This window comes from Salvelinus namaycush, chromosome 1, assembly GCF_016432855.1.
Source record: "Salvelinus namaycush isolate Seneca chromosome 1, SaNama_1.0, whole genome shotgun sequence".
NCBI classification, from domain to species: domain Eukaryota; kingdom Metazoa; phylum Chordata; class Actinopteri; order Salmoniformes; family Salmonidae; genus Salvelinus; species Salvelinus namaycush.
Genome location: NC_052307.1, coordinates 73,793,659 through 73,814,945, shown reverse-complemented (window position 1 = coordinate 73,814,945; position 21,287 = coordinate 73,793,659). Strand labels below are relative to the sequence as shown.

Sequence of the window (21,287 nt, the reverse complement as noted above, 5' to 3'; positions counted from 1 at the left end):
ATTTTTATTCACAAATACGAGTGAAATGCTCACACTGTGGAGCCCTGACCACCCACCCACCAATGTGGCTGGTGAAATAGACATCTTAGCTGCGGGTATTAATTTTAGGCCCTGCTTACTCACTTGCTCTTCCCCCCCACTTACAGTCTTTCTTTGCATCCAGTGTGAAAGAGTGCAACACAAGCACACCACACAGTTGAGTAGTGTATGAGAGAATATACTGGCTCAGAGACAGTGCTTGAAGAAAGGGTTTCTTAAGGTGCTGACAGAGTTAGTGTTTCCAAAGAAAGACCATCCTTTCTCCTTTCACTACTGAGAATTTGAGCATTAAGAGCTCGCAGACCCACTCCTACCTCAGTCCTCCTACTAACCCACACAGTTAGAAACCAAATATGTGCAGTTTGAAAACCTGCAATTCTACACATTTTTCCATGGCACAGAGGCCCAATGACATGACTGTTTTGGATTTTTACATCCTCCCTGACTGTATAGTTTTTATTTTGGTGATTGTTAGTTCTCAAAGATGATCTTATTAAAAAAAAAATTGGCTCCATTATCTTTTCTACATACACCTACTGGCCAGTTTATTAGGTACACCACCCAGTTCTCAAAAATGGATTGTTCTAACAGACATTGAGTCACGTGGCAGACCGGCATCCAGTTACTGTTCGATTGAACGTTAGAATGGGCAAAACGACTGACCAAGCGACTTTGAGCATGGTATGATCGTTGGTGCCAGGCTCGCCGGATCCAGTACCTCAGAAACAGCTGCCCTCCTGGGCGTTTCACGCACGACAGTGTCTAGTGTTTATCGGGAATTTAAAAAAAAAAAAGTAAAACATCCAATCAGCAGAAGTCCTGTGGCCGGAAAACAGCTCGTTGATGAGAGGTCGAAGGAGAATGGCAAGAATCGTGCAAGCTAAAAGGCGGGCCACAAAGAGCCAAATAACCACGCAGTACAACAGTGGTGTGCAGATCAGCATCTTGGAGCGTAGAACTTGTTGAGGATGGGCTATTGCAGCAGATGACCACACCGGGTTCCGCTCCTACCAGCTAAAAACAAGAAGAAGCGGCTCCAGTGTGCACACAATCACCACTGGCCAATTGAGCAGTGGAAAAACATTGCCTGGAACATGACAGCGAGTTCAGTTTACTTGAGTGGCCTGCACAATCCCCAGATGGCTGTTCACAGCATGAATGTACCACCGTTCAATCTGCAGCAACTGTGTGATGCCATCGCGTCAGCATGGACAAACATCCCTGTGGAATGTTTCCGACACCTTGTAGAATGCCCCGAAGAATTCAGGCTGTCTGGAGGCAAAGAGGGGTCCGACAGAGCACTAGATGGGTGTACCTAATAAATTGGTCGGTAAGTGTGTCGCCTAAGTTTACTCTGAAAACATTACCATCCAGAAAATGTATTGTATTTATTTTATCAGTGGCGGCAGCGATTTAGCAGCAGTGGCTCGCCTCTGCTAAATGAATATAGGGGAATCACAACAGTAACACATACACACTCTCCCATCCAAAATCTCCCACCAATGACCATTAAGCCGAACTGTCAGTGACTAGCACAATGTATTACATGTCATGTTTTTATAATGACTAACTGAGCCTTGGGCTTCAACAACGCTCTGCCCACACTAGCAAAGGTCAGCGAGCACACACAAATTCACACCACACACAAACACCAACACCAACAAACACCAACAGTGCAACCATCTTGCTAGCTGCTACAATATTTTACATTGTATTTGATTCCTTGTAAAAGAGACCTTGGTCTCAATGGTGACCCCCTGTTAAAACAAAGATAAAATAAAAGCAATCAATAATTCCATAGATATGCATTTTAAGAGCACATCACATGCTGTGTAAGCTACACTGTAGTCCAATGGCACACCAAGGGTCGTGCAGCCCTCTGCATAGGCTACAACATGAACCTCTATGCTGAAATTCAGACATAATGCATTGATTCACAGTTTGACAAATTATGGTATTTATTAGTTGTAAACCGTTGTCATCAGCTTTGTCAACATGCTTGTGAGAATTCTGACAGTTTAGAAGAAAAACACATTTCTGAGGGCCCCAGATGTTGTACTGGTACTAAGTGTTCTAATAGTTGCTACAGGTAAGTTCACTACGTACTACTGGTACAAATTTCTATATGCACAACTTGCTACTAAATACTACTGGTAACTGGTTCCTACTGGTACTACTTGTGGTTGTGGAAGGATATCTGCCGTCCGTGCTTGTCTATGGGCCGGCGGTGAGGCAGGTTAATGCGTTGGTTGCGGTCACGGTGCACCCTCTCTACCAGGCCATGGTGACGTGTCCCCCTGACACTGTCCAAGGCCCCTGGGAAGCCACCCTGAGGAAGAGGGACAGAGGGGGATGTTAATATGAAAGAGAAAGAGAGAGACAAAATATTTTGGCAACCAAATACCTGGTCTCCTGCCACAACCTGAGGGACAGTCCGTAAGCAAAAAATGCTTCCATGCCATTACTATTCCATTATTAGAAATCATGTTACAACTAGTACCAGCATTACTTTTGTTATTATTCTCATTGTGGCTCTAAATATTATTAGAACTATTAAAATGTAATGCTATTATTAGAGAGACAGGGACAGACAGAAAGAGACAGGCTGGGGCAGAAAGAGAGAGAGCAAGAGACAGGCTGGGGCAGAAAGAGAGAGAAAGCGACAGGCTGGGGCAGAGAGAGAGAGAAAGCGACAGGCTGGGGCAGAGAGAGAGAGAGAGAGAGAGAGAGAGAGAGAGAGAGAGAGAGAGAGAGAGCGAGAGACAGGCTGGGGCAGAAAGGGAGAGAAAGCGACAGGCTGGGGCAGAGAAAAAGACAAGAATAAAAAAGCAAGAGGGAAAAAATGACAGCTTTAAATCATGTCTACAGTGTTTAGGTACTACACGACTAACAACCTACTTTTACTCCATGATTTCAGACGGATATCATTCATTAAAACACTCAAACCCTAACCAAAATGAAAACACTACAGTTACAATGAACGAGCACTAACAAATGATTAGGATCAAGTGCAGCCAGGTCCATTAAACCTGTACTAGCATCTCTAAGGAGGAAAGAGTCATGTTTTTCTACTGTGATATCAAGTCTGGTTTCTAGTTCTGCGTCCCAAATGACACCCTATTCCCTTTATTGTGCACTACTTCTGACCAGGGCCCATAGGGATCTGGTCTAAAATAGTGCACTATAAAAAGAGAATAGGGTACCATTTGGAATGCAGACCTAGACCTAGATCCCTAATCCCACCTCTCAAAAGAGCCATTCTTCAACACAGCAAGGGCACTTTTACCTGGAGCTACTGTATTGTAGCATACACATCTAGGCTAACGTTAGCGCTCTATCCTCTGAGGACAAACCGATTCAGGCAAGCCCACGTGGGCAGCTACAGCGCTATCACATTCACCCACTGTGTTTTTCTTCTGGGGCTGAATGAGACAGACCGAAGCCAGAACACAGATCTTAGTACTTTGTTGTTGCTTGTCTGGGTAGGAGAACATCTGAATTATTTAGTTGGAGTCCTCAAGAGAGGCTTGCTGTTTTGAATTTCTGAAAGTATAGTGCTATATACTGTGCAGAGCGCCGTGTGTGTGAAACCATCTAGGGGGTCATTGAGGTCTGGATTTGTTGAGAGGGACATTGTCTCTGTTAGGCAGTAATTACAAGGAGAGTCTCCGTTTCCAGAAACTGTCACACGTGCTGTAGTTTTTACAATAAATGTGCATCAAACAGTGGTTTTTACAGTAAGTGTACCAAACATACTGTAGATGTGTGTTGCTGGGCGAGAGGACAAGGGGGCACAGTTTGGTTGATTTCTTTGCCAAAACCATGCAAAAGCATGCGTAGGACTACTCTTCAAAATACATACTCATACCAATCTGGTGGCCCTTCTTGGTTGAACATATAAATGTATTGGCCATATAAGTAATGACCAAACACGTCAAATGGAGGCCTAGGTTTAGCAGATAGACTTCCAGTCATTGCGCTATGGGTTACACTAGTTAACATTGGCTCGCAAAACTACCTCCAACTTCCTTCATACTGGACACAGAAACATAAAAATGGTATCCACGAGTTCATCTGACTCTGGGGAAGTAGATAAGGAGCCTCATTGCCAAAATCCAGAAGTTTCCCTTGAAGCCTACAGTAATATTGTTTAAAAAATGTTTTTCATTATCTAGCCATTTTATCTGCTACAGCAAGGGACCATGCTCTGTTAGCTTGAAGTCCATACCAAGCAGTGAAAACGTCAGTTGTTTCTATGCATCTATACTACTGCCATCATAGTAGCACTGTAATCCTGGCAGATAAGGCTGTGAGAGTTACAGTTATGGTGTTATAGTTGGACTTGGTTGCATTCGGTAGGGTGCAACGCACTGAAACGATACAGCTAGAAATGTAAAGTCCAACATGGACATTAGACCTTACTGTACCGGACAGGAAAGCATTTCTATCCAAATGTTCCATAACACTGTTGTACCCTACTACTTAGTCTAGCTTGGCAGACTTGTACAATATTGACATTTAAATTACTGACGGGTCATGGTACCCTGTGCCTGAGTTTGGCAGAGGGTGTAACACAGCCAACTAGTCCACATGTTATCCCCACGCCAGAGACCGGAGTTCACTTCCTGGTCCCTCATCTGATTAAATATATATATATCTCTATCACTGGCCTACACATAATGTCAAAGGCACCTATTTGTAGATGGGTAAAAATAAAGCAGATATTGAATATCCCTTTGAGCATGGAGAAGTTAATAATGCATCCCATAACATTTTTTACATGGAAATAGCCATTCCATCACTCAGCCTAAAGTAGCAGCCAATGTTAGGCCTACATTGTCAGTCACCTCCTGGATAAACAGGTTAATGTCAAGCCCTGCATGTTTTTTTTCAATGTTGTTGTGTTTGATGAAAGAAACCACTTTACAAAATAAAATACATTATTAATCCCATACCATTACTACAGAGAATCAGACAAATGATGCTACCATCTGCCTATTGGCTACTTAGCTTATTCAAGCCTGTCTCAAAAGACAACACTGCCCCTTTAAGACAAAAATAAGCTCTTTACCTACTCGCTTTTCAAAGATGTCTTCACTCCCCTATTCCTGATTCCAAACGATCTGTACCTGGCCTAATAACTCACTAACTAGCAAAGGATATGAACTAAATGTGCACACGTGGCTACATGCAGCTCTCACTTTGATCTCAACACAAGCGCATCTACTCATGACCACAGCTGTAAACACAGTCCAGTTCAAAGTAAATGGCACAGATCCATATATGGCAATGGCCTATTTGCATATAGACCTACTGCAGCGCTGTTTGGTTATGGGCGGAGTCCTGTGTAAAACAATCCTACTCCGATGCGTTCTGCCTACAACAAAATCTCTTGCATTATTTGTTTAGTTCCGGTATGTTGCATTGAAAGTGGCTAATATTGCATTGATACAAGCACAATTGCCAGAGTAAAGGGAAAGGTTGATAGTGTTAACTAATGGGGAAATCTCTAGAAAGTTGAGTGTAGTTCAATCCTCGTGCCAGCAGTACTGGGGAGCTGCGAGGGAGTCTGATCAACAACCAATTTGACAGAGGTTGAAGACTTTGGGGCTAATATTGTACAATCCAGGTGTGCAAAGCTCTTAGACTTAACCAGAAAGACTCACAGCTGTTATCACCACAAAAGGTGCTTCTACAAAGTACTGAATCAGGGGTGTGAATACTTATGGAAATGAGATATTTCAGAATTTATTTTCAATACATTCGCAAAAATGTCTAAAAACATGTTTTCAATTTGTCATTACGGGGTATTGTGTGTAGATGGGTGAGATAATAAAAAAATATATTTAATCAATTTTGAATCAGGCTGTAACAACAAAATGTGGAATAAGTCAAGTGGTATGAATACTTTCTGAAGACACTGAATATAAAACATTTTGGGGAAAAAAAAAAATGGGAGCATGATTGTTGGGGGAGCTCACCTGGAAGTCGGCGCTAGCGTTGCCGATCTGGTTGACGTTGGGCAGGGAGCCTCCATAGTACTGGGCCCTGGTCTGGGTCTGACGTAGCTGTTGGATCTTCTGGAACTGCACCTGTCGGTCAACAACAACACGGCAGTCAGTAACCAAGGAGTCACAGGGGAAGGAGGAACAGGATTTATTAGAGGGATGTCCGCTCTAATAGCGGTCCTGCCTGGAGGTGTGCAGTACATGCTTCTACAACGGGTTGGTCAAAACAAGCATTACGATTGGCTTAGAATGCGTCTCGACCATACTAAAAAAATAAAAATAAATGTTAAGCACGGGTAAGCCAGATGCAAAAATGGGAATGTTGTTTTCTGTTCCATCGGGGGAAATCACTGCTCATCCACTATCCAATCAAGGCATCTAGACATTACTTCCCCTTGCTTCTTGGTTTGCGGGGGGGGGGGGGGGGGGGGGGGATGTACAATAGTTGCTATCTGTCTCTCAACATTTGCAACAGTTTCAATATTGACATTCGATCTCCACTGTCCTATTGAGGAAGTCTCGTCCTGACACGTTCAATCTTTTCTCAACCATTTGAAATCAGCATAATATTCATGGATATATACAAAGAAATACAGAAACAGGTCAAACGATATGAAATGCAGCTAGTTTGCCGTCCTACCAGCTTCAGTTTGAAGTAATTGCGTTAGCTGTGTAGTTGGCTAGCTCCTATGAACAGTGCCCTGACAAGAAAGCACATTTTCTATGGCGGCCAAATATCACGCATCATTAGCTCATTGTTATGGATGTATCCAAAACATCTTAATAAACAAATGCAATTGCAGCTACTTTGCTGTTATTCTAGCTGCACTGTTTGAGCTGACTCTGTTAGCCGTAGTTTGCTAGCTAGCAAGGGATAAGAGCATTGCCAGCCAGGACGGCAACAGAACATTTAGAACGAACAACTGGTTCGCGTCCATAGATATAGAACAAAAAGACTTAACGTATGTGTCGCGTCTCTGGCAACCAAACCGATAGTCAATGGCCAGCCGGCTTGGCTAGCAACCATAGATGTCAGAACAACGCCTATATTTTCGTTGAGGGATGAAAGTAGCCTATCAAAATAACATGACATTTTTTTTTAATGGTAACCCGTTGTAGAAAAGCTACTGTACACTCGAGGTTGTCCAAAAAAACTTTTTTTACTCTGCTCCGCCCTGTACCAATGACCACAGCACAGCCGTGCTAAAAAAAAGTTAAGCATGTCCTCTGGAGTACAACTGGTTTATTTTGCTCCAGCCCAGCATTGACTCCACTCCTACACGACTAAGATTGGCCAATGGTCACCCCTGGGCTATAATTGCATCCATTACAATGCCAGTCAACACAGCAGCTGCATGGGCGGAGCATGGGGATAATAAGGGCAAGATATGGACAAGACAGCAAGAGTGACAGACAGTTGTACATCAGAAAAACAAGACAATGGAAGTTGTTGCTGGTTTAATTTATTGTTTCAAATCAAACATTGCCTTCAATGTTGGCTGTATGGTTCATATACATGATATAATACTATCAATTTCTTATTTAATGAAATTACAGAAATCCTTAGGTTTTAGACAAACAATACTTAGGTTAGGCTTTTGCTCATGGGTGTGGGAAGGTGTGTCATTTCTGTCCAATGACGTAGTCTAGTTTCTGGAGAATACATCTGTGCATTAAAGGGAAACCCCAGAAGGAAATGTTTTGTAACCTATCCATTCACCAATTCATAGAAATGAGTCTGGTATAGCAGCATGTCTCCACAGCGGGGCCCGTATGCATAGTGTCTCAGAGTAGGAGTGCTGATAATGACTAACAGTAGACTATATGGACAGATCCTAGAGCAGCACTCCTACTCTGAGACACTTTGTGGATACAGACCCTGTGCTCCTCCAACACAGGACCAACTCAGGGACCACACAGAGCATGGTTTGTTCGGCTAAGGTAAACAGTTCCAATTATCAATTCTGATCAGGAAAAGGCAAATCCGTGGGGCATTTCTTCCTCACGCTAACCAAAGGACAAAATTTGAATCTCAAAGACTGACCTCATTTGATGCAATCAATGGGTTTACACATAAGAGGAACTCTCAGAGAAGAGAGGACAGTAAAAGAGTTGACAAGGAGCTAAGCTAGGTTTAATTTAACACTATACAGCCTCAGGGACATTCAGGAGACCTTTAGCTCTTGTTGTGATTAAATGTCATTCAAATTTAACACGTGGCTCGAGCTCCAGGGAAAGCTGTTTTCTCTCTGTGTGTCTGACAAGCCGGCAACATCCTGCAGGTGTAAGACGAGCCAATGTCTATCTGTCTATAAAGTAAGAGAGAACACCATTGATGTTGGACTAAGGCTGAGCGATATGGCTAAAAATCAGATGGACACCAGTCTCAACAGTGAAGAGGCAACTCCGGGATGCTGGCCTTCTAAGAAAAAAAAAAAGAAAAGAGCCAAACATCAGACTGGCCAATAAAAAGAAAAGATTAACATGGGCAAAAGAACACACACTGGACAGAAGAACTCTGAATAGAAGGCCAGCATCCCAGAGTCGCCTCTTCACTGTTGACGTTGAGACTGGTGTTGTGGGTACTATTTAATGAAGCTGCCAGTTGAGGACTTGTGAGGCATCTGTTTCTCAAACTAGACACTCTTAATGTACTTGTCCTCTTGCTCAGTTGGGCACCGGGGCCTCCCACTCCTCTTTTTATTTGTTTCTGGCCATTTTGAGCCTGTAATCGAACCCACAAATGCTGATGCTCCAGATACTCAACTAGTCTAAAGGACAGTTTTATTGCTTCTTTAATCAGAACAACAGTTTTCAACTGTGCTAACATAATTGCAAAAGGGTTTTCTAATGATCAATTAGCCTTTTAAAATGATCAACTTGGATTAGCTAACACAACGTGCCATTGGAACACAGGAGTGATGGTTGCTGATAATGGGCCTCTGTACACCTACGTAGATATTCCATAAAAAAAATCTGCCGTTTCCAGCTACAATTTCCAACATTAAGTCTACACTGTATTTCTGATCAATTTTATGTTATTTTAATGGATAAAAAGTGCTTTTCTTTCAAAAACAAGGCCATTTCGAAGTGACCCCAAACTTTTGCAATAATCATTGATCTGGCTTTCAAGTCTGTCTATGAAAATGCAATTTTGTTAGACATTTTACCAGAATATGCACATTCAGCAATAGTGCCCAAGTTCTTGTAGCAGTCATAAAATATTAACACAGGTCTCATAAACAATCACTCAAGCCCACGTGCTAATGAGTAGCCACCTAAACTTTATATTTCAAGTCTAGCCAACTTGGGTGTATTTGCTTGCTAACATGGTATAACAGTTGAACTGTTATGAATACACCCTCCTGTCCATCTCCACCTGTTCGAACAAACTGTTCACTTTGTTTAGATATTGAAATCAAGTGGCCTACATAAGCATAAGATAAGATGCTTTTTATGTCTTATGCTCATTAATAACATGTCTTTTTATAACATAAAAAGACATTAATGAGCATAAGAAGCTTATTACTAAGAATCAGAAGGAGTTGCCAATTTCTTATATAAATTAGGTTTGGGTGATAAACCGTTTATATGGTATATTTTGAAAAACCGGCAGTATGATTTTCTAAATTTTTTGGGTTTCGTTTTTTGGGTTGGGGGCACCCCCGTATCACGGGAGCTTCACACTATGCCACTGCTTATAACTATAAAAAATCTAAGACGTGTCAAACAAATTACATCCAGCTCAGGGCTACAGGTTCGCATTTGGTTTGCTAACTTGCTAGCCCAGTGGCTAGAAGTCAAGATCAAGTTTCCTGGTTACAGCAGAGACATACAACCCCCTCCTGGATCAAGATCCCTGTTACCTGAATTGTTTTGTGTGGGGTTGTGAAATAGCACCCCTTGTGTGCACATTTGGTAATACCGTATAGCCCAGTATGGTACAGAAACGGTATGAACATCTGGATACCACCCAACCCTATTATAAATCAGTATTTGTATACTCACTGCACATTTAGAAAACACAGACCAGACAGCTAGCACAGAACAGTCTGTTGATAAAATGCTGCTAGCGGTATTTGGTACCGCAATGCTGCATAAAATCTTCCAAAATCATGTTTATTGAGACTCATTTTAGTAGGGTCTGCTCTATTCTACATTTTGGGAGTTGAGACATAAAAAAGGTATCGTTAGAAAAGTTCTCATTATTTAACTGTACGACGTTATTTATTTAACTGACCGATTCTGTTGGACCAAACCTCAAATGCAAAAAGAGAGTTTAAACTGCTTGTTGTCAGTGAGGAAGAAGTGTTCTTTAGTCTTTGTTGTTTTGAGTGGCAGGGGGAGGGGCTTGGTGTCTGTGTGGGAAAGTGCAGTGAACACAGCACAGAAGGAGACAAGACAAAAAAGACAGTCATAAAAACTGTAGAGAATGTTTTTTTACCTTGTATCTTGCGATATAAGCATTTGGAACGTCGGACTAAACATAACATTGAAATTAATTTGATATAAATCGCTCAGCCCTGTTGGACTGAGCATTTAAAAACCACAATCTCTGTTCTGAATCCAACATCCCCTCAAGATCAACTCGAGAGGGAATTTCCCCTAAATGCATAGCAATCTCATTGCCAAAACCAAAACCCCCTCTCTTTTCCCCAGCTTCCCAGATTGGTAGACTACCTAACATGGCACAGCCTAACTTGGCATAGACCACACCTTAATAAAAAAAATGACCTATCACAAGATCGTCCCACCAAAGACAAAACGCAGGACTATTTAAATACTCACAGCCAATCAGGTAAAACAGTGCTTAACAAATGGGGTTCTGGAGGACGAGATAATGCAACAAGACAACCCCAAAATACATCCATCATAAACAGAACACACATTCCAGTATCCAATAATACTATTCATTATAAAAAAGCACAGCGGGACAAAATGTCAAAGACCTTGCGGTGAAATCATTCCCACGGGTTAAAAGAAGAAATCCAGGCGATTTCCACAACAACTCGTACGAGGGCCTTAGTGACAAACTGCAGATTAACAACATAGGAGAAGCAGACAGTATCTGCAGACCATGAAGCACCGGTGTAGACCTTCTTCACAAAGCAGGAAGACACTGCTAGTTTACTTTCCTAAAGAGTGTGCAACAACAACAACTTTATGAAGACACATGAACACTTTTCTTTCAGTAGAAACAGAAAAATCTGTATAAGCCTACATGTAGGCTACCCTATGCATTTATCTACATTAGCTGGCAAACTCATAGCCTAGGTCTACTACGCACAGTGGTGGGAAAGCAGTTTACCCTCCGGTGAAAACAGACTAGTGAGGTGCAAAATTAAAAATTGCTACTTACATATTGGGATATTATTTGACAATATCGCAATATGATTTTTGCACTAGTTGGCTGTACCTGCACCAAAACATTTTTCCCTTCATAGCTTGTTCTCCATATTTTTAAAAAAGGGAGCCAATTTGTTTTAAGCACTTAATTCCATGACTGATCAAAACGTATTTTCTCATGGCTCTCTCGTCCCTCTGCATGAGCTATATGTTTGGAACATCAAATTTCAATTGTTTTGGCTCTGTACTCTAGTACTTTGGATTTGAAAGGATAAAATGACAAATGGGGTTAAAGTGTAGACTCATCTTTAATTTGAGGGTATTTTCACCATATCGGGTGAAGCATTTTGACCAAAAGTATCGTGACAAATTCACTTGTGTATTAAATCTGGTCCCATATTCATAGCACACAATGACTTGATCAAGTTTGTCACAAAAATAGTTGGATGCGTTTGCTGTTTGTTTTGGTTGTGTTTCAGATTATTTTGTGCCTAATAGAAATTAATAGTAAATAATGTATTGTGTAATTTTGGAGTCACTTTTATTGTAAATAAGAATAGAAGTGCTGGAGTACAGAGCCCCCCCAAAAAAGTGTCCCAGTCCCAATACTTTGAGCTCACTGTATAGAATTGCAATTCATATCGGCACCAACATTTCACAACAATATCGTATTGTGAGGTCCCTGGCAATTCCCAGCCCTAAAACAGACCCAAACACAGAGCCACTCGAGCACTTTCAACTCAGCATGTAGTGGCCTGTTGTGAATGTTGAAACGGTGAGTTTTAATTACAGACGTTTTCTGGCAGCGTCTCATGGACTCCGACAACTGCAACACACTCACTGGGTCTCTCACGGGTCATCAACAGTTCATACCTTACAGGCAACATCACTCGGAGTAGCCTCCAAACCACATCTCCTTTAACTGGCCATTTCAAACTCTGGCCTCTCATAAAAGAAGACATTGTGAAGCGATGGTATGGAAATAATGTGAATAGAACGTTTATATTTTTTCCCAGGAGATCATGTTAGTTTTCTTGACTGTGCGTGTGTACAGAGTGCTTTCATGTTTCAGAAGGCAGAAAATGAATCAAATCAAGACATTTCAATTCAGCTTGTGATTGCGTGGAGGTGGGCATTCTTAATAGCTGCCTTTGACCTTGTTCATTAGGGCACAACAAAACGTTTTGAGATGCTTTTTAACAGAAAATGACAGAGCGTTTCTTTTTTGACAAGTACAGTTAATACCTCCCTGTTTAATTCAGTTCTCTCCTGTTTGGTGCCTAATGAATGCCACCGTTGTCAGCTCCCAATCCACAGTACAGGATAAATGTAACTGAAGGGTGGAAGAGGAGAGAAGGGGGAATGAATGAGATGTTATTTTTAAACCTGCATATTTAGTTAAAAGAAATTCATGTTAGCAGGCAAGATTAACTAGGGAAATTGTGTCACTTCTCTTGCATTCATTGCACGCAGAGTCAGGGTATATGCAACAGTTTGGGCTGCCTGGCTTGTTCCGAACTAATTTTACAGAATTATGACATAACATTGAAGTTTGTGCAATATAACAGCAATATTTAGACTTAGGGTTGCCACCCGTTCGATAAAATACAGAACAGTTCTGTATTTCACTGAACGAATACATTTTTGATTTCGAAATGATAGTTTCTTGGTTTGACCATATTAATGACCAAAGGCTCGTATTTCTGTGTTTATTATATTAGAATTAAGTCTATGATTCGATATTTGATAGAGCAGTCTGAGTGGTGGTAGGCAGCAGCACGCTCGTAAGCATTCATTCAAACTTTACTGCGTTTGCCAGCAGCTCTTAGCAATGCTTGAATCACAGCGCTGTTTATGACTTCAAGCCTATCAACTCTTGAGATTAGGCTGGCAATACTAAAGTGCCTATAAGAACATCTAATAGTCAAAGGTATATGAAATACAAATGGTATAAAGAGAAATAGTCGACGAGTCATAATTCCTATAATAACTACAACCTAAAACTTCTTAACTGGGAACATTGAACCACCAGCTTTCATATGTTCTGAGCAAGGAACTTAAACGGTAGCTTTTTTTACATGTAAAAGTGCAATATGTGCCTTTCTTCTCCAACACTTTGTTTTTTAATTATTTAAACCAAATTGAGCATGTTTCATTATTTATTCGAGACTAAATAGATATTATTATATATTATTGATGTATTATATTAAGTTAAAATAAAAGTGTTCATTGTTCATTCAGTATTGTTGTAATTTTCATTATTACAAATAAAATAATATATATATATATATACATATATATATATATATATATATATATATATATATAAATAAAATCGGCATCGGCTTTTTTTGGTCCTCCAATAATCGTTATTGGCTTTGAAAAATCATAAACGGACGACCTCTATTCCAAACTAAAACGATGCTGCTTTCCACTCTGCTTCTTAATATAAGTCATTTTATTTCTAAGATTCCAAAAGTTATGACCTTTGTCAAATCACAATATTTGGTAAAGAACTACATTTAAAAAATGTAAATAGCTATTCGATTTCTCCCATATCGTGCAGCCCTAATTCACATCATTAAAGTCTAAAATTAATGTAGCAACTGCAAGAAATGCTACCCTTTTAGATTCCATCTGTGCGGAGTTGTGAAAAGATTGACTGTAAGTCCCTAAGAGTGTCTCTACATAGCAGCTGTGGTGCTAGTTGTTTGGTATTAAAATAGTCTCAGACGTAGTCGGCAACAAGAAAAACATGACATTGGATGCAAAGCTTGTACATTTCAAGTGAATCAGACACACAAGAAGTTTCCTGCCTAGCTAGCTGGATACACATGGTGAACTTGTTATGAGTAGTTAGCAGATGAGGCGGGGCTGGTATGTCTACACATGGTTCCCAGCAAGCTTTGGCCATTCATTTTACATACACATTAAAACACAGTCATGGGAAGTGCAATTAAAACCTCACAAATCACCCAGAAAAACAGTTACATTCCTCAACAAATAAGTTCCCAATACAAGGATGCCCTTGTCATCTTTATATTCGACCTGCCAACCTCCAACGGTTGCAGGCTACCAACACTGAGCAAAACCAGGCATGAGTCACCCAACGCCCCCAATAACTCTGCCTTTTTACTCCATTAAGATACATGCAGGAGATAAAGCCCTCTAGGGCTCAATTGAAGATAAGAGCAGCATGACTGTGTGTGTGTCCCACTGTAAAGCAATGTGAGAGTTGCTCATTCACAATAGAGGGGATTGATTTGAGACCTTGATGCAGCCTAACACAGTAAACTGGGCTTGGGTGTTTTAGAATGCAATTGTCCCCACAAATGTGAAAGACTGCCCAATTCAATGTTACCCTAGCTACATTAACATTAGTAGCTGTAAGTTGCTTTAGATAAGAGCATCTGCTAAATGACTGAAATGTAAATTTAATAAACAGTTAAATGGATGATATCGGCACATAATTAGCAGTTTGGGTCCCATTCAGTGCAGAAAAGGCAGGCCCGAAGATCTCACTTCTCAGTATAAAAAAAATGCAACATTAGTTTAGACAAATTCTTATGATTAGAAATCAACTTACAAATCTGAGAGTGTATATTCAAATGGATGATTACAGGGGAATGTAGTTAAGTCACTGTTTATTGTGAAGGCAAAATTAGAGGCGCCATTATAATTGCCATCTATACATCATATGACAACAACACATTGCTGCTAATGATGACTCATAGAAGAATATGCAGCAGCTGGCTGGTTATTAACCAATCATTTCATTCAAAAATAGGCTGAGGAGTGCAAGAGTGGGTGGTGCAGAAAGCATGTTTACTGGTGATGTTTCTGTTCACATCACACACGGCAGTGATCAATGCTGATCTATGTCTAATTAGGGAGTGTGAACCGTCAGCCACTAATCACCCATCGATTGATAGCCCCCTGTTTAGGGTAAATATATTTCCAAACAACCCTGATGAATTTAACTTTGATTTAAGGATTATCCTTGTTGTAACTATTAAAAACCTTATGGCTAACTACAGTCATTGTAGTTATATAGTAAACAATAGCCATAGGGTTCTTTTTTTAAACAGCTAGCCTTATTTCGAAGTAACCTGCCTAACCATAACCTCAATGAATTGTGACACAAGTTTGACAGGTGCCCCGCTGCTTGACAGCAGAGAGCATTCACACCCTGCTGGCTTACCTGTCCAACTTCCTTGATCAAACTAAACATGGCATTCCTATCTAGCTTGAGACCACTCATGCACTAATAAATCACACTTAATAATTCGATATTTATAGACAGGGATCTGCTTACCCTTGAGACAGTGAGATCTGTCATAAGCTGATCGAAGGCCCGCGTCTCCTCTGCTTGTTTCTGGTTGTGCAGCGCTATCTTTTCGCTGAACTTCCTGGGGTTTGAGCCACCCGAGCCCGGGGATCCGGACATGGTGTGGGCCGCACAGTTTCAAAACTTTACTTAAAAAATGTAAAGCGAGTGCTTGGGGCACAAATATAGATAGTGTGGTTTTGATTGTCAGTCCACTTTTAGCGAATCCATCAGTGCTGCTTCAAATCGTCGCGTTGACAAATCTTCGGTGCTAGCTAACGTTAGCCACATAGGTTAACAATAGTGAACAGTTCAGCTGACAAGTGTTTGTAAACAATCAAATTCCAAAATGTGTTTACGGTGCCAGCAGGTAACGCTTACCGAAGTTATTGAGTTTTATACATCCCACCGTATTGTCAATGCATGTGAAAATATTTACATTTGTAAATAATTAACTAAACTAATAACAAGCCAACAACTTGTTGGAAACTCAATCAGTAGCTAGTTATGCTAACTAGCTAGCGTGAGAGAGTGCCAGTGCTAGCTAGCTACCTGTCACTTCCATTTTCTTCATTGACAATTTAGCTTAAAATAGTAACGTTTTGAGGACGTAGCCAACAATGCATTGTCAATTGAGGCAACACGCGTAGTTAAATAACTAATAAGTACTTCAACCTCTTCAAAGCTATCAAAACTGTCATTTTATGCAGTGTATAAAAATGTTCATCGATAGAAATTACAGCTACGCAGCTAGCTCGTACAGTAGCTACCGCGTAATGCGACACGAACAGCAGAAAAGAAACGTTAGTTTACAAATCTTTAGCTATCTAAAACAATATTTGCTAACGTTGCCCTCGGCAGTTAGTTTGAATTACGCCCAAATATAGTTGTTAGCAATGTTTTCAGCAATGTTTTCATTAGCGAATACTTCCCTTGTGGAGAAGATTTCGAAATGTCATTTCAACAAGTGTCGGAAAGATCTTGCAGTAGCAGCGCGAGCGTTATCCAAATCAGCATGTAACATAATCCACTCTCTCGATCTCAAAAACATTGCTTTCGATTCTGGTCCTCTGATTAGGCAGGTCGACTGTAACAGTTACAACAATTTTTTACAGGCTATATTTAGTTCGCATGTAAACATTCAAATCCATGCGGTAAAGTCGAGCTTCTTCTCGTCTTGTCTCCTCCTGTTGCATATCGCTCCATAGTTTGTCGGCTCTCGATGGTGAGATCTCTTTCCCCACTGATCCTGCCATATAAAAAAAAAACAGCTTGAAACTGTAAAACAACCTTACCTGTTATGTCCACAGGAGGGCAATGAAGAACTCTTAAAGGGGATGTGTACCTGGCCGCATTATCCAACTGAATAGTGTAGCATGGAAACACTTCAAAGGAATCCTTTTCACTGCAGCCAATAACAAGTTTCCATCCCGTTTTTATGCGAGTTAAGTCATACAGTATAAATACAAAGTCAAGACAGCTGTGATAGAAACAGAAGTTTTGGTACAATTTTATAAAAGCCAACAGATAAATAGTTTGTTTGACATGGTGGGATCTTTTTGTTTCGATAAAATTAATTATGCAAGAAATGTTGGTCAAGCACCTTTATGCGCAAACATATATATAATAACCATCATATGGAAGTAAACTTGGAGTCACATGATGATATGGTGTGGGGTCATCCCACTACAACTCGGGAAACCATGTCGTTTATTAGGCTACAGATGAAATAAGTTATGAAGTTCACAGGGTGGTGAAAGTGCACAATGATGAGCTTGATGCTTCTTTCCACTAAATATCAAGGGTCTTATTCTGGAGACATGATAGGGGCTCGACTGCCGTTTGACAAATACAAATATTCTCGCTCTTATCCATAATCTTATCATGTTGACTAGCCTACCCGCAATGTATCTGTGAGCTGTTGGCTAGAGCACATGTGCCAAGACCCCAGTTTTTGAGACAAAACTATTGGTCGAGTTGAAACTGCACTGGAAACACAATGAACTTTAGATTTTTATTCGGGAGATGAAAACTTAAGCGAAAAAGTACATTTTGTGTGCACTACGTCATCACACACTGATTTTTTATCCACAAAAAGTTAGATTTTCTTTATGCAGATTTTAAAATATTTGTATGAAAATCTGGCATCAATTGGATGGAAACCTAGTTCATAGTAGAGATGGTTGCTAAACTGAGATTATTTGACACTGGGGATCACTTGATACACTGAAATATGACTGTAACCACTTCTGAATATAGCCTAGGAATGAAAATATAGCCTTTGTCTGAAAAAGTGTTTTTGCTTCATTTTGTACATCATTTAATCATAGCATCCATTAAGATAAGAAACTGCATATTACATCATTTTGTGTATTTGAAACCATGGGGAACATGTTGCTATTTCTGTTCGTGTTTTGCTTGTGAAACCTAGGCCAGGATTTAATCAGATCGGCCTGTCAACAATGAGCCTTTTAAAAGTAATGTTACCATGTTCACATTCTAGGTGAACGCTGCAGATATGTGTCTCAATTGGAAATTGCCTTTAAATAATAATACAAATTAGGTGGGTGCTTATATTTGTCCTACTTCCGGCCTAGCCTTTATCATACGGTTGTTCAGCCTCATTATTTAGTGAACTGAATGGTAATTGACCTGGATACAAATGTCTACTAAATAAATGAAGGAAACATTTAAGTGCTCATAACAATCGTAAATATGCATTTTACCACAGTGGCACACACGTGAAAGTAAATTAGCTTGGTTTATTCAGTTCCTTAAATTGTACTTTTCATTCTCAAACCTATCCAATCATCCATGGACATACAGTACTAGGACCTGCTGGCTAGTGTCCACATGGAGAAAAAATATTACATCATACAATGAAAATAAAATTATACTGACATATTCTGCAAAACAATACATTTTAACTAATAGGACCAGTTTCCCAGACACAGATTAGGTTAATCCTGAATCTCTATTGAAAATATATTTCAGTCCAGAACTAGGCTGGATCTGGTTTTGGGAAACCTTCCCTTAAAGTTAATTTACTATTCATAAATAGTGTGCATAATAATCTGTGTATTTCACAATTTATAAACATTAAAATGTATAATCATGTGTAAGCGTTCTAAGCATGTAATAATTTAAAAAGCATCATAATGAATGTTTTAAAGTGTCACCTTTTATTTTTTTTATAAGTCACTGGTAATAATGTATCTCATGAAAAATAGCTTGTGGATGATATAAAAGTCAAATAAATGACATATTGCATTAAAGCTTAATTCGTTTTAAAACATGTAAAACATTCTATGGACTACGGGCAAAACATAACACAGAAAGAGCTTAGGCTCCTAGATAATTTACACTGGGCCTAACCAGGATAAAGTTAACTTCAATACAAGGGTACACTGGTTAAAAAAAACACATTTCTAAACAATTCTGACAGGGCAGTACTGTATATCACGCTTTCCAGTCTTCTGAAATGGAGCCGATTGTCATAAGGATTCTGTGCTGAGACGGTTTGTTTAGTGTACACTGAGTGACATCTACTGGAACCTAAAGCATATCTCTCTTCATTGTTATATAATACTGCACTCTAGACTGGAGTGTATGAACGATTTCCTTTAGAGTGGTGAATGGAGTAAAATCAACTGAAGTCACCGTATTTTCAATTAATAGTGAATGTGTGATTAAAGAACTATGAAACGTGATTTGCTCTGACACTATGCTCCTTAAAAGGAAAATAAAAAGTAACGTTAACTATACTTGGAGGACTGACAACACAAAGAATAAATAAGGACAGTTTTCTTTTATACATTTATTTAACACAAAGCATAATAACACATCTTTTCTACATTGATTGTTCAGTCTACTCTTGAAAGGCTATTCCTATGCCAATAGTGGATTTGCAAGTTTCTTCAAGCTATACTGTATGACAAAATTGCTTGCGTGATGTCATCAGCATGCAACTGTTGAACTGTGTTTCAAATAACCGGAAAACAAGCGCCTGACACAGACAAATCCATATCTTATACCTTTGACAGTCTTACAGTAACATAGTAACACAAAACGCAAAAAGCACTCTGGATCCTGACCAGGATACACTGGGCGCATCCAGCAGGCTTCCGGTGGACTTTTCCTTGGCGAATAAGGCACATACCGTACGGTGAATATTCCATCTCAATAAGGCACATAATGAATACATATACTTAAAGTAGTGCGGAAGAGGGGGAAACCGAGCTAAGACAAGACAGCATAGAGCCAAGGCCCTCTGTTAGATGTTCTGTTCTCAACAGTGTCTGTAGCCCCCTCTCCTTCTTTCCCTCCCTCTCCCCGTCTCATCCATCTATTTTCCGTAAAACTTCTTGTTGAGCAGGAAGATGAGCAGGTTGACATTGATGGTGGCCCTGTCGAAGAGCTTCATCACAGCCACACCCTCGTACTGCAGCTGCAGGAGGTCCTGGGAGAGAGAAGAGAAGGAAGAGATGGAGGGAAGAGTAAGAGAGAGATGGAGAGGAAGAGAGGGAGGGAGAGCATGAGAGGCAGGAAGAGGGAGAGGAGCAGAGAAAGGGGAGAGTGAGGGAGATGAGAAATGGAGAAGGAATCATTCGAAAAAGTATTTTAAAAAAAGACAGAAATATCATCAACAAACCATAAAATCCCATTTGACCACCACCTTTCTCACATCCCGGCATCACTGTACATCATTCATTCATATATGTATACCTGGTATTCCAACTGTAACGTCTCCAAGTGCACTCCCATGAACTTGGCCTTCACATCGAACACTCCAACCGCCTCCGACGGAGAGATCTCAAAGATAACATTCTTAAACCTGTGTGTGGGGGAGGGGGATGTCACACAATGTACAGTACTAGCTATATGACATACAGTACCATTGAGTTTGGAGTGTGTCGGTGTGGTCTCTGAACAGGTGTCCACTCAGTCAGGGTTTGTGTGTGCGCCACTATGCAGGTATGGGAATTATACGGGCAGGTACAAAGTATGGGTACAGTGCCAAAGTAGTAAGTACTGTAAATGAAAATATGCTTGAGATAGATATAGGCTACGGCCACACGGATTAAATCTTGTAGGTTTTCATCAGTTGTTGACTGTCAAAAGATCAATCCAAGTCAACTATTTTCAATAAAAGAGCGAAATCTGTGAGTTTAAATTTAATTATATATTTTTTTAAATCAGACAAACATCGCCGTCCATCATCCGTCAACAGATGACTCCCATTAAAATAAATACTGTCTCAAACCAGATGTTTCAGACACAAATGATCTGTGTGTCGCCACAGACTAGAGTGCATAATGTTCAGGTTCTTTGTTAACGGCTTGGATACCGAACAACTAAACTGGATCTGATGTCTTGGCGCAGTCGATTGTATGAATTAAAATGTTTACGTGAAAGGGTTTTATTTTGATTGATTATCAATGACAAATCTGATCAATCAACCAATCAATCCATGACTAAAATAGGACAGAAAGGGGCACAGCTACCCTCACACATTGAGCAAAAACATCAACACTATTGTTTGCCTAAAACTAAGGATTTGTGTGATG

At 40.2% G+C, this 21,287-nt stretch overlaps 2 protein-coding genes across 3 annotated transcripts in view; both read right to left on the bottom strand.

Annotated features, from left to right (window-relative positions):
* crtc3 (CREB regulated transcription coactivator 3) overlaps nt 1–16,966 on the bottom strand; it is a 69,944-nt gene extending 52,978 nt beyond the window's left edge. For both annotated transcript variants that reach the window (XM_038994457.1, XM_038994466.1), the window contains exons 1-3: nt 15,709–16,966; nt 6,021–6,131; nt 2,237–2,368 (exon numbers count right to left, since the gene is read on the bottom strand). In XM_038994457.1, coding sequence (XP_038850385.1) covers nt 2,237–2,368; nt 6,021–6,131; nt 15,709–15,840 — 375 coding nt within the window. In that variant the 5' untranslated portion in view covers nt 15,841–16,966. The remainder of the gene's footprint in view (nt 1–2,236; nt 2,369–6,020; nt 6,132–15,708) is intronic.
* A 2,556-nt stretch (nt 16,967–19,522) lies between these two features.
* Nucleotides 19,523–21,287, bottom strand: part of iqgap1 (IQ motif containing GTPase activating protein 1) — a 70,281-nt gene continuing 68,516 nt past the window's right edge. Inside the window, exons 36-37 of the mRNA XM_038994427.1 lie at nt 20,446–20,554; nt 19,523–20,179 (exon numbers count right to left, since the gene is read on the bottom strand). Of these exons, the coding sequence (XP_038850355.1) occupies nt 20,066–20,179; nt 20,446–20,554 (223 nt within the window). The 3' untranslated portion in view covers nt 19,523–20,065. The remainder of the gene's footprint in view (nt 20,180–20,445; nt 20,555–21,287) is intronic.